This window comes from Drosophila ananassae, chromosome 3R, assembly GCF_017639315.1.
Source record: "Drosophila ananassae strain 14024-0371.13 chromosome 3R, ASM1763931v2, whole genome shotgun sequence".
In the NCBI taxonomy this organism is placed as follows: domain Eukaryota; kingdom Metazoa; phylum Arthropoda; class Insecta; order Diptera; family Drosophilidae; genus Drosophila; species Drosophila ananassae.
In genome coordinates this window covers 15600685-15613743 of record NC_057930.1, presented here as the reverse complement: position 1 = coordinate 15613743, position 13059 = coordinate 15600685, and the positions used below count along the sequence as shown (strand labels likewise).

The 13059-nt window shown below is 41.7% G+C and overlaps 1 protein-coding gene across 6 annotated transcripts in view; it reads right to left on the bottom strand.

The window, feature by feature from the left end:
• Positions 1-12447, bottom strand: part of LOC6497021 (CUGBP Elav-like family member 2) — a 53987-nt gene extending 41540 nt beyond the window's left edge. The window contains exons 1-2 of one of the 6 annotated variants that reach the window (XM_044716494.1): positions 12309-12447; positions 3964-5002 (exon numbers count right to left, since the gene is read on the bottom strand). In XM_044716494.1, the coding sequence (XP_044572429.1) occupies positions 3964-4718 (755 nt within the window). In that variant the 5' untranslated portion in view covers positions 4719-5002; positions 12309-12447. Of the gene's footprint in view, positions 1-3963; positions 5003-8707; positions 9395-12308 lie in introns of those variants that run through there. The other 5 variants (XM_014905986.3, XM_014905990.3, XM_014905989.3 and 2 more) reach the window with 5 other exon arrangements.
• Between the last annotated feature and the right edge of the window lie 612 nt (positions 12448-13059).

Below are 13059 nucleotides of genomic sequence, written 5' to 3'. Positions count from 1 at the left end.
GACGAGCCAAATTGCCTATGTCAAGGTGATAAATTCGGGCGTGCCTGCAGGAGCAGCAACAATGGGGGAGGGAGTCTGGGAGTCCTGGGCCTCAAGCATAAATCTCTAAACGGCAAGCGTTTACTTGTTGGTTTAGCCAATTTCCCCAGTAAGTAAGCCACACATATTCGGGCCAAGAAGAGGCGCCAAAAATAAAAGCAAATAAAATTACAAAGATGGCAGCCAGAGGAAGAATATTGAAATTCACAGAATCAGAGAGCAGCGACAGGTGTGGAGCCCCTGGAGCCGCCGAGGCAATTATTTCAGTCGGGGCGCGAATCCTTCGGGGAGCGTGTCCCACAGTTTCCCAGCCAACTATCTCTCTTTGTCTCAATCTCCCGGGCTTCTCCCTGAAATTCTCTCGGGGCTGCGCCTGTGCATTAATAATTCAGTTTCATTTAAATGCGACCTGGCTTAATGAGAAAATCGCCTGCGGTGGGAGCCGAAGCGCGTCAGAAGGCGCGAAGGCGTGGAGAAATGGGGCGGCAGACGGGAAATGGGAATTCGGTCACGGGAGGACAGCAGGTGCTTTTCAAAGCGATGACGGTGACCGGTGATGACGATGTTGGTACGGCCACTCAATGTGCGAATCAACAGCTTGAAGAGTCACCGAAGGGAATAAAATATCCGCACACAGTGGTCTAACATTGCATTATAATGGTTTAAAAATATTGGTTCTATAAACCTGTTTGACGCTTTTTGTAGAAAACAAAATATTTTGCTTGTAAGTTTTAATATAGGTTCAAAAAGAACCGATCCACAAATCTTTAAAAGTTTTCTCCTCGAGAATCGGATGACTATTGCCAAAGATATGGTCTTCATGGTGCCTCCACTCCAGGAAATTTAAAAAAAAATCTAATAAATATTTCGTTTCTAGATTTTGATGCAGAATGGTGGAGAATCGATCCACGAATCGTTTAAGGTATTCCGCTTAAGAATCTGATAGAAATTGGTCAAAATACACCTGTCGCTGTGGGCCAGAATGTCCTTGAAAGCACTTTTCAGATTTTTGTAGGGGACCCCCCATAAAATTTTACAAAAAATCTAAAAATATTTCGTTTCTAGATTTTGATGCAGAATAATGGAGAATTGATCCACGAATCGTTTAAGGTATTCCGCTCAAGAATCTGAAAGAAATTGGTCAAGATACAGCCATCGCTGTAGGCCATAATGTCCTTGAAAGCACTTTTCAGATTTTTGTAGGGGACCCCCCATAAATTTTTACAAAAAATTTAAAAAATATTTCGTTTTTAGATTTTGATGCAGAATGGTGGAGAATTGATCCACGAATCTTTTAAGGTATTCCGTTTAGGAATCTTAAAGAAATCGGTCAAGATATAGGCATCGCTGTAAGTTATAATGTCCTTGAAAGCACTTTTCAGATTATTGTAGGGGACCCCCCATAAAATTTTACAAAAAATCTAAAAAATATTTCGTTTCTAGATTTTGATGCAGAATGGTGGAGAATTGATCCACGAATCGTTTAAGGTATTCCGTTTAGGAATCTGAAAGAAATTGGTCAAGATACAGCCGTCGCTGTAGGCCATAATGTCCTTGAAAGCACTTTTCAGATTTTTGTAGGGGACCGCCCTTAAAATTTTACAAAAAATCTAAAAAATATTTCGTTTCTAGATTTTGATGCAGAATGGTGGAGAATTGATCCACGAATCGTTTAAGGTATTCCGTTTAGGAATCTGAAAGAAATTGGTCAAGATACAGCCGTCGCTGTAGGCCATAATGTCCTTGAAAGCACTTTTCAGATTTTTGTAGGGGACCACCCTTAAAATTTTACAAAAAATCTTAAAAATATTTCGTTTCTAGATTTTGATGCAGAATGGTGGAGAATTGATCCACGAATCGTTTAAGGTATTCCGCTCAAGAATCTTGAAGAAATTGGTCAAGATACAGCCGTCGCTGTAGGCCATAATGTCCCTGAAAGCACTTTTCAGATTTTTGTAAGGGACCCCCTTAAAATTTTACAAAAAATCAAAAAATATTTCGTTTCTAAATTTTGATGCAGAATGGTGGAGAATCGATCCACGAATCGTTTAAGGTATTCCGCTCAAGAATCTTGAAGAAATTGGTCAATATACAGCCGTCGCTGTAGGCCATAATGTCCCTGAAAGCACTTTTCAGATTTTTGTAAGGGACCCCCTTAAAGTTTTACAAAAAATATAAAAAAATTTTTCGTTTCTAGATTTTGATGCAGAATGGTGGAGAATCGATCCACGAATCGTTTAAGGTATTCCGCTCAAGAATCTGATAGAAATTGGTCAAGATACAGCCATCGCTGTAGGCCATAATGTCCTTGAAAGCACTTTTCAGATTTTTGTGGGGGACCCCCCTTAAAATTTTACAAAAAATCTAAAAAATATTTCGTTTCTAGATTTTGATGCAGAATGGTGGAGAATCGATCCACAAATCGTTTAAGGTATTCCGCTTAAGAATCTGATAGAAATTGGTCAAAATATAGCTGTCGCTGTAGGCCATAATGTCCTTTTCAGATTTTTGTAGGGGACCCCCACAGAATCCAATAAAAAATCTGAAAAGTATTTTGTGTTAAACTTTTGATGCACATTAAAAAAGAATTGATTCATGAATATTTTGAAGTATTCAGCTCAAGAATAAGATGGAGATTGGCCAATATATAGTCAACGCTTTTATCCTTCCATGCATTTTCCTCATTTTTGAATGTGATCCTCCAGAAATTTTTATAAAAAAAAATTATATGTCCTTTAGTAGCCATGATTTTTAGTGAAGAATACAATTTATTTTTCAGGACACCTTATACCACGGTTCGCTTTGGCAATGGCGACATGGCAATGACGTCGCTCTTAATTTATGATGGCAGTTTGTTATGCCGCGCCTGTCGCAACAAAAACAAACGGCTCAAAGATAGAGGAAGCAAAAATATTATTTACAAGAACTGGAACAGAAAGCTTGGGAAGCGGTGGATGAAGAGGCGGCCAAGAGTCGGGAGCTTGAGCATTCAGGCTGTATAAAAATGACCCAACATAAATTTAATAATTCCTGCTTTATTATTTAATGGCCGAGCACGATAGCAGTAAAAGCCGGATAGATGATAGTGGGGCACAGTATTTCTTTACAGACCCCACCCTGGCCGCCCACCCTGCCAGCTACTACTTGGCCATTATGAAGATGCTGTAATATTATAATTACAATGTCCTGTCAATAATCATTCGCCATTATCGCTGATGGCTGGCTATGTGAAAATTGTAGCCTTGATGGCTCCTGCCAATTAATAACATTAATGCAATGCCAATTATCATTAGCCACTTGATGGTAGCCGGGAACTCTCCCCAGCCCACCCACGTTCTGGCTCAGGGAAATTTCCGCCTTCCTAGTGCCGTTTGGGCCAATGCATATTGTCACTTATTTTAATTAAATCAGGCTGAGAAGTGGGCCGCCGAGTGATCCAGCATTCGGTGTAAATTTTTATAATTTCCGGGCAGAGGAAGCCCGCAGATAGAAAATGTGGCGCACGTCCGAGAAATAACCATTTGAAATGTGATAGCCCAAGTCGTGGGTGGGGTGCAGGTGGCATGTGCCATCGTGGAAAGGAATAGGAAATTGAAATGCTCAATAAGGCAAGGTAATATGCAAAGTGGGCCGAAACGAAGTTACCGCTAAAGCATCTTGAAAAGATGATAAAATTAAAGGTTTGTATAGATTGTTAAACCCATTTTAGGAGCAAGCAATATTCATTTTCATTCAGCTTAATTATTATTAAATATAAAGTTACTTGAACAGGGAAGCGATAGCTAAACACAATATCCATTTAAACTCATGCTCTAATTTCGCAGAAAATCCTGAAAACTATCTCCAGCAACTACAAATCATTTGATTCTAATTAGCACGCATTAGCCAGAAGCCAGAAGCCTATGCGAAAAAAATTAAACTCACCGATTTGAGGGAACGGCAACAATGCCACCCTGCTCGCCTAATGAAGTTCTGGAATTAATGCTGGAATTCAGCGGCATTACCGCTGATGCTGCTGCTACTGCTGCTGCTGCTGCAGTTGCTGCTGTTGCGGTTGCTGCGGTGCTGGGTGTTGGTGGTGTTGCAATTGCTAGTGTTGCTGCTGGCAGTGGGGGCACGGTCGGTGCCGTCGGGCTGGAATTTATTTGGTTGTGCAAAAGTGTTTCAAACAATGTCGAGGACATTTTTGCCCCCGATGTTGCCGTTGTTGTAGATAATGCTGCCGCACTGTTGTTGCTATTACTGATGCTGCTGATGGTGCTGCTGGTGGTGCCAGTGGGCCGCAAATAGGGATGGAAACTTTTCGCAGCACCTGTGAAAGTTGTTGGCGCTGCTATGGCACCTGAACTTGCTCCCGAGCTCGTTAGATTCTCTAAATACTTGACCGACTGTATCTGTTGCTGTTGTTGGCTATTGTTGCTGCTATTTAAATTGCTGCTACTGTAGAGGCTATTGTTGTTACTTTCGCTCGTATTGCTGTTGCTGCCATTAGCAACATGGGCAACAGGTGCTGTTGTAAGCATTGTTGTTGTTACTTCTACTGTTGGGTCGCGTGCTTGCTCTGATGTTGCTGATGTTGTTGCTGCTACTGTTGCTGCTTCTGTTTCTGTTGCTGTTGCTGTTGCAGATGAGATGCCGCTCAGTTTATCCGCCTGCAAATTCAAGGATTGCAACATCATTTATTGCACTCTGGCTTGCTTCTATTTGCTTCAACTCCTCTGCTGTCCTGTCCACTGACGCTAATTACTTTTAGTGCCGCATTTGGCGTCGCTTGCTTTTTAATTTTCCCCTGGTTTTATTAAAATTGTGTATTATTTAGCTCCCGGCAGGAGTGTCTTTTATCCGTTTTGTTTGCTTTCGCCTCTTTCTTTGTTTATCACAGTTTTTATTTTCACTCTGACAATTAGCCTCGGGCCCTTCTTTATCCTTCGCACACCAGGAGTGGGTTGAGCTTGTGTTTCAACTGTAATTAAATTAAAAACAAAGTGTTGTCTGATTAAAAGGCATGTACTACTACTAAAGATGGTGTGTCCATCGTGCGATGCGAGTTAAATGTAAGTGGCTAAACTAAATAAAACCCTGCTTATGTCAATAAGTAATTACATTTTTAGTTCAAAAGTGGACAAATGGGGGAGAATAATAAATAGTAGAGGTATGGTTGTATATGCAATCATACAAAGTACGTTTTGTTAGTTAACGTGTATTATTTATCATTAAATTCATTTTATTTGAGAATAGTCTTTAAATCGTATTATATACCAGGTAATCGCATACTATCGTGGATCGAATGAATGGACTTCAGAGACTATAAGAGATAGAGTAATACGATTTTTCAATTCGACTCTTATAGTCCTTTTCTTAAAAACAATCCTTATGGGTAGGTGTCGAGTGGAAGAGAGTTCGTCTTGAAATTTTCAAAATCTACATATGTATATCCTTAAATAAAGCCTATATTTTTCCTCAATATTGACTGAAACATGAATTGCCATACAAATTTTAATTAATTTTTTAAGAACCCACTCTGGAAACCGCAGACAAAATGGCTGCAACGCCTTGGCCAGCCGATCGCCTCCCCCCATGGAGCGAGCAGTGCATAGCTAAGCTTTTCAATGAAAAGCGCATATTGACGGACAGACTGACTGACCGCAGTACTTGGGCCCACTCGACTGTCTACACTGAAGTGCCTGCTTTGATACAAACACAGATACGCACCACTACAAGCACAGACTGCTGGTTACATGTGTCCACTTAAAGAAACACTGTAGTTGGTTACTGACCAATTACAAAAAATGTAAGTTAAAGGGCAAAGACATGAAGGATTTAATGACTAAGACAATATAAGAACTATTCCATAGCACTATAGTGAATTAAAATCAATATACAACAAGCTATTCTATTTATTTTGGAGAAATTCCCCGATTATCTCCAAGTGTATGTGGAAATTCACTACATAGCTGCCGCTAAACAGATAAGCATTTCGAGTGCTCACATAGCTAGTTGGCCGCATAATGTTGAAGGCTCCAGCTAATTAGTTAAATTGAAATCAAATTATTTGTTGTCGCACTTGACTGGCCACAGGCATGGGCGCCTTAATTAACGCGCCTGCACATACATCGATTGCAAAGGGCAGTCGGAATTCAAGTGCTTTGCATAGCTGGCTTTGGAGCCAGGGCTTTAAACAGGATATTGCTGCTGCATTAAATCCATATTGTGCAACAGTGTGGGCTTTTGATTAAATAATTATTATTGTAGAATAATAAGCTCTAAATTTAATAAGCACGTGTATTAAATACTTGATTTGAAAAGATGCAGCTTGGAATCTATTCAATTGAAATATAATTTTAAGCCATCCACAAATCGATGGAAATATTTATAAATAAAGTAGGAATTACATGTAATGAATGTTATATATGACATAAGTTAATTTATCAAGAAAGGACTATCTTTCATCAAAGTTTTTAGGACACCATGTCACACTTTCCTAGCATTATTCCAATACAGGTTAAAGGTGTAATAGGTGTGTTTTTTTTTACGAAAAGGTTGTTCCCTACTCTTAACATTTTCAAAAAAGGGACTTCTTATAAAACTCCCAGATTCGACTGAAAAATTATATAAAATGTTCTATCCAAGAGCCTCCAAAATTGGTCTTTCATAAAGACGTAAACTTCCTAAGCTTACTTTTGGAGAAAAATCACTCAAACACAATAACTTCTGGCATTAAAGTTGCACGAATTTTCTGGCCACCCGCACTAGATAAATTTCTCTTGGTCTCCAGATAATCGCCACGAATTCACCGGTTTTTCTATTATTTTTTAATAAATTCCGACGCTTGCATATTTTCGCGCTTTTCTATTTACGCTACTCGTTTATTTATTTTCGCAACGTGCTCTAGTGTTTTGTTTTATTTTTCGGCTCCGTCCGCTTCTCTTGGCTCTTGGCCGGGCTCTGCCAAATGGCGACGCCATCATCCGCATCCGCATCGATGTCGTCGTCGTCGTCGTAGCGTGGAGGTTGTTGCATCCCCCACACCACCGACCCCCGTGAATTTTACCCCGGAGCAGTAACAAGCGTGCTAGGACGGCAGTCATCGGCTTGCCAGCGGCATGCTCCAGCTCCTGCCATCCTGCCACTTCTCCTGCCTCGTCTTCGTTGGATACTGTGGATCCTTGCCACGCGCTTATCCTAGTGCCATCAAACGATGGCGACGACAGCAACATCCTCGCCAAAGTCAGTGTATTGAGGGGCTTATGGATATGTCTATTGTTTTAAATGTGGGCTGTTTTAGAGATTTGTTTTTTTACCAAATAATAGTTATTTTAATACATGATACTAGCCAGTAATAAAAGTATAATTATAATATATAATATTGAGAGAAATATACAATCTGTCAGTTAAGAACCTGTCAGTAATGTATCCTGAAATAAATTCAATTTTGATGTCAAGTTATTGTTTGATTTTCAGGAAAGAGTATTTGGTTTTATTTGTAAGTGGCAGGACTCTTTTTCCTGGCTGCAGCATTATGAGCAGTTATCGCCACTGTTGCCTTTCTCCTCGCCGCCCGCTGATGTGGCTCCTCCAGCCTTAAAGCTCTCACACAGAGACACCAGCCCCCTCGACTGGTGGCGGCAACGGGGCCATCGGGCGGGCCGGGGATCTCGGGATGGGAAAAACATCCAGCTGCTGTCACCTTGTAATTTTATTTATCTATTGATTATTGAGTATCTCTTTTCTATTTATTTGCCTTTGTTTGCCCACGCAGCGTTGACAGAGAGCTACCCCCAAAGCCCGGGCTCAACCCCCAAAATCCCCCAGCCCCCAGCCTGGGCCACTGGCACCCTTTGGTATTTTTATTAAACCAGATTCCTATCCTCTCGTCTGTGTGGGCGAATGGCTTGGTTTTTTTCGGGGGATGTGTGTATACATGGCCCCCGGCTGTTTTTTAATTAACTTTAGTGACAATATTTTGCCCATCCGCCAGGGCTGGCCTGCCACCCCATGGACCTAGGGATGATCAAAAGAAGTCCATTGTATGCAAATATGGGGGGAGGAGAATCTGGGCCATGGTCTTGGCTCTTGGCCTGGTGGACACTCTGACCCTGTTTCTGTTAGCCTTCTCAGTCACCTCCTCAGTCTTGCCAGGCTGCTACTCCACTTTCTGACAGTTGACATTTTGGAGAGATGTCACTTGTCCCTGGCTGTGTTGCATTGTATCCACAAAATCCAACTACAGTCGGAGCACACACACTCCCCATTCACTTGTTGAGCAGTTTCGTTATCTTATCTCGAGATTTTTATATGTTCGCTTGTTTGCTTTATTGTGGCTTGCTTTTTTCCCCTATTTCCCCCAAAGTTTCGACTACAATATGGTTCATGTTCGTGCGCATATCCAACCACCGACTCCAAGACCGAGAAAGTCTGAGATGAACAGGTTTTTATCTGCTAGTTGCAGACAAACTCCAGATAGTGTCTGCATTACCGAAGAAGTGTGACGCATCACGAGGAATTGGCATTACGACAGGAGGAGTTCAGCAAAGTGTGTAATTTCTTTGCGATTAAGAGCTTAGGCCCTGCAATCAGTGCTTTGCAGTTTTAGAACCTCAAAGTGCCACTAAATGCGCACTAGTATTCACATTTAATCGGAGACAGGGGCTAGCTGGTAGTTACTCACATTTCCGATCGAATTACAGCAAGTATAGTCTTCACATTTTATCACAACACCATATGACACAGGGTCTGTATCTGGGACAGATATAAAGTCACTTTATCTACCAATATCGGGCAAATCAATCACCCAATCACTCCGGACTGCACTCGCGAGTAGGTCGAATGGAATGAACCTCGAAGGGAGACAACCGCACGTAGACGCCAACGGTGGGCAACTAATGTTCCGAAAATGTCTATTCCGATTTCATAATGCTCCGCTCTCTATCCGCTCTCCAGTCGCACTGTTATCTAAAGGCTGATAAGGACTTATCGCATAATTGCCCGCTGATTGCCGTCAGGTAAAAAAATTCTCAGCCGCTCTCTGGCCAAACACTGGCTCCCGCCGGAGTATACTTCTCCTGGTTTTTGTTTGGCTTTCGTATCGGGCGGATTGTACAGGTTGTCGAGCTCTTTAATTGAATGTGTCTTATCGGGGGTGGAAGGGGAAATGCCTTCCGTGAAATCGCTGCACTGCCCATCCAAACATTTTGGAGGGCTTACGCACCCCGCGAGACCGAGAAAAAAAGCCCTTTCGACAAGACCCGGGAAGGTAACTCTGTCTATCTATCGACTTGGCGCTCCGATATATCCGCACTATAATGCTCATAAATATAAACTAAACTCATGCGAGTGGTCGCTCCGAATTTATATGTACAGATATATATCCGTTTGTCTGTCCGCGTGTCCGAGAGTCCGAGTGTCCGAGAGCCCTTGCAGTGCCATTACACAAATACCAGTGCTGGTCGGGAAAGCGGAGAAAATGGAAAATGGAGACCAATGAGCTTGCCACGTAGCCAAAGTATCGATGAGTTTCGAGTGGGTGACTTGTGGGTCGTGTGACCGGACAGCCGTTCTCAGCCGTGGCCATAACACTTACACAGAAACCGACTCGCGGGGCAACCATATACCATAGCCATGGCATGCCCTTATATACCTAAAATGTACATACAGCGGCCCGTAAATAACCGATTCGGGGGCCGCAAGAAAGCCGGGCTCTATGGGTTTGTTTGTCATTGTGCCATCAAATTATAATAAGCGACTGTTTAGTGGTAAATGTGTGTCACTTTACATATATCCTAAAAGGGTCTTCCAATACGTCTCTTTTCCGCTTCCAGGATATAATTATGGGGTTGTGAGGTGGACAATTGGGTCTACCTGGCTATGGCTATGGCTCTCTGTCCCGAACCGAAATAGGAATAATATCGAATATTCAATTGTGAATTCATGGCTCGAATTATAATTTCCCTCATTTTCTAATCGAGATTTGTATGACGCATTGGGGTTCAGGGATTATTAATTGAGGGATTCAGCCAAGAGTAGAATTATTGGTTCAGACTTATACCATTTTTCACAAGCTTTCATTCACAAAAATTCTTCAATAATCTTTCTAGTGATAAGATTTATAGAAAAAGTTAGTAACAGAAACTATTCGGGAGATAACTAAATCTATAAAGTCAACCAATCAACCCTAGTTAGTATACTATTTTTGTAATCAAAGAGAGACATGACACACACTAAGTACACACTCCGCATTCGGGTTATATATAGCCCCCTTAATTTGACTTTAAGCCAAATACAGGTAAGCCAGCAACCCACAAACTACTGATAGCAATCTGGCGCTTATCAGGCCCAGAGTCTGTACCTAACTGTTTACCGATTATCTAATCTGCGATTCTTATCTCGGGCAATTACTCGCCACTTCCTCTGGCAGCCCCCTTACTTTTTTTCACCCAAATCCTCGCTGCTTGCGACAGACGCAGTGGGTCATTCGGGCTTCAGGCTTCTGGCAGGTACAGTGGGTAGTGCCAGTAAATGGCCGCCATTGAAAACACATTTATGTATGAGAGGTAAGGTACACAATGAATATTTTATTGTCTTTTTATCATTTATATAAATATTAAATAAACTATAAACTGAAACTTATAAAAGTCTTATCACTTGCTAACAAAATAAGAATTATTGAATTATATTTGTAATTTTTAAAGCCATGAACTGCCTCATTTCTTGCACTGTACACATACTAGCAACTTGTAACTCCTTCATCCATAAAATTCGATTTTGGTGTCCTTATTTTTCTGTTTTTGGCCGGTCTGACCCCGACGGGCGATCAATATTGAATTGAATTCCAACAATGGCTCAGTCGCGACCTGGCCAGACATTCGTCTGTATTTTGATATGAAGAAGTGTTGGTCGGCGGTGAATGTTATTTAATAATTCACAACCTGCCGTGTTTTGGCATTCTGGGAACAGAAAACACTTCAAACTAAATATTAAATGTAACAATTCCATGGATAAACGTCTCTGTTTTCCCAAGAACACCCTTTTGACCCGGGTAATGTTATTAGAAACTCATTTCAAGCTGGAAAATCGAAGCTGTAGAAGCCACAGGAATGCGGTTGAAAATGCAACAAAAGCCAAAACACAGTTTAGTGGTTGAGTAACGACAACAGCAGGAACCGCTCCATGGCCAAGGATGAAACGGGGGCAGGATGCATACCGAACATGGACAGAAAGTTCCTAATAAAGCCAGGTAAACAGAGGTGAAATGGAAGGGCAGGGGAGCTGACCAAAGTAGACAAAAGGAAGCACAAATAATATAAATTAAATGTGGAGAAAACCCACCCACCCACATCCACTGCCCACTCGAAAGAAAAGCAAGCTGAGTAATTATTTCCGGCAGAGCGGGCAGCTGGAGAAAGAACTGGAGTGGGAAACTGAAGGTTGTAGGTGGTAGGTGGTTGGTAAAAGGTGGAAGGCCGAGGAGAAAGGCGCCCGGACGGAGAGTCCTTGCGGTTTGACTGCAACACATGGCCGGACACTTAAACCAAAGTGCGGCAAACGGGGTTGGAAAACCTATCTGGGCAATAATTTCGGTTGACATGCTTGCGGTAATTATTGACCGTAATGACAAAACCGTATTCGAATACGGAAAATGGAAGTCCGGCTCATGGACGGAATCCTGACAAATTGCTTTAGTTTTTGGGGCCATGGGTGTGTGTGTTTGGGTCTGCTAGTTGGATACAATTTTATGGACCCTCGCTGGACACCGGCTGCCGGCTGATTTTTGGCCGACTTTGGATTGGCATAAATTTAATGCTGCGCCCCGGAGTCCGGTCTCTTCTGGCAAAACAAATAAAAATTGTCAACGGCATCGAACTATAAACAAGCGAATCACAAACATAATTTAATTATATATAATATTTGTTTCTTTTTTTGCATTTGATGCGGAAGATTTATGGTACAGTGGCCCACATATATAATGATATTAATGGAACGGGGCTGTCGAACACAACACAGTCGGAAAGTTTGTCCAAAAACTAATTAATAATATTTCTATCGCCTATTTTCGGATGGCTCTCATGGGCCATCGTTCCGTTTCTCCCGATATTCTTCTGTATTTGCTAAATTCGTTTCAATGCCGGCTATTTTTGATGCAATGTGGCGCACATGTTGGGCATTCAGTGGGTCATAAATATCGAAGCATCCGCCATATCTATAGAAGTATTCCCCAAGCAGTGCTGGAAAATTGTCAGCCACCTCGGAGCATATGCTGGTAAGTAACTTACTTCAACTACAATTGGCTCTAGGCTGCTTAAGCTTCCGCACATCGGATCCAATGGATGACTAGAATGATGTCTTTTGTATGACAAATTGGCGATTCTCAGATCCAAGTGGAGGAGACGTGGATCGCGTGAACAGAGCGACAAATGAATTCACTTGATGGGTGAAGTGCGAGGTCAAATCTTGGCGATGCCACAATGCGAACGCACTCCGAGATACACCGCGCACAGATACATAGATACCGATATGCGCGCGACGCTCTGCAGATACAATCAGCAGACAATAGTGAAAATAATTTTATTACTTATAAACTCATCTTTTTTCCGATTTATAGCATTTTTATTTACTTTATTTTTTGATCTTTTTTACTGACTTCTGAGATCATTTTGCATGAATTTCCTCAAACTTCCCGGCTACGGTTTCCACACTTTTGAGCTGGCACTGCAAGTGACATGATTTCCAAAAAAACTGCACTGGGCTACAGAATATTATTTCGTATATATATACTATATATAGGATATATTGCACTTTGTGTCCGTCTTTTTTCGGGCGTGTAAAAGTGAAAACGCGAGTGGGCGGGTGATGGCGAACTGAAACGATGCGCGCGGATTTTGCTCGCGTGGGGCAGTCAGAACGTCCAAGATGAAACTGGCGACGCCGATCGACTTGACAGTCCATGGAGCCGCCCAGCGTTTTCCTCTTTATTCGTTCCGAAATATAAATTATAAATATAAATATATTTTGTTTCTTTTTCGA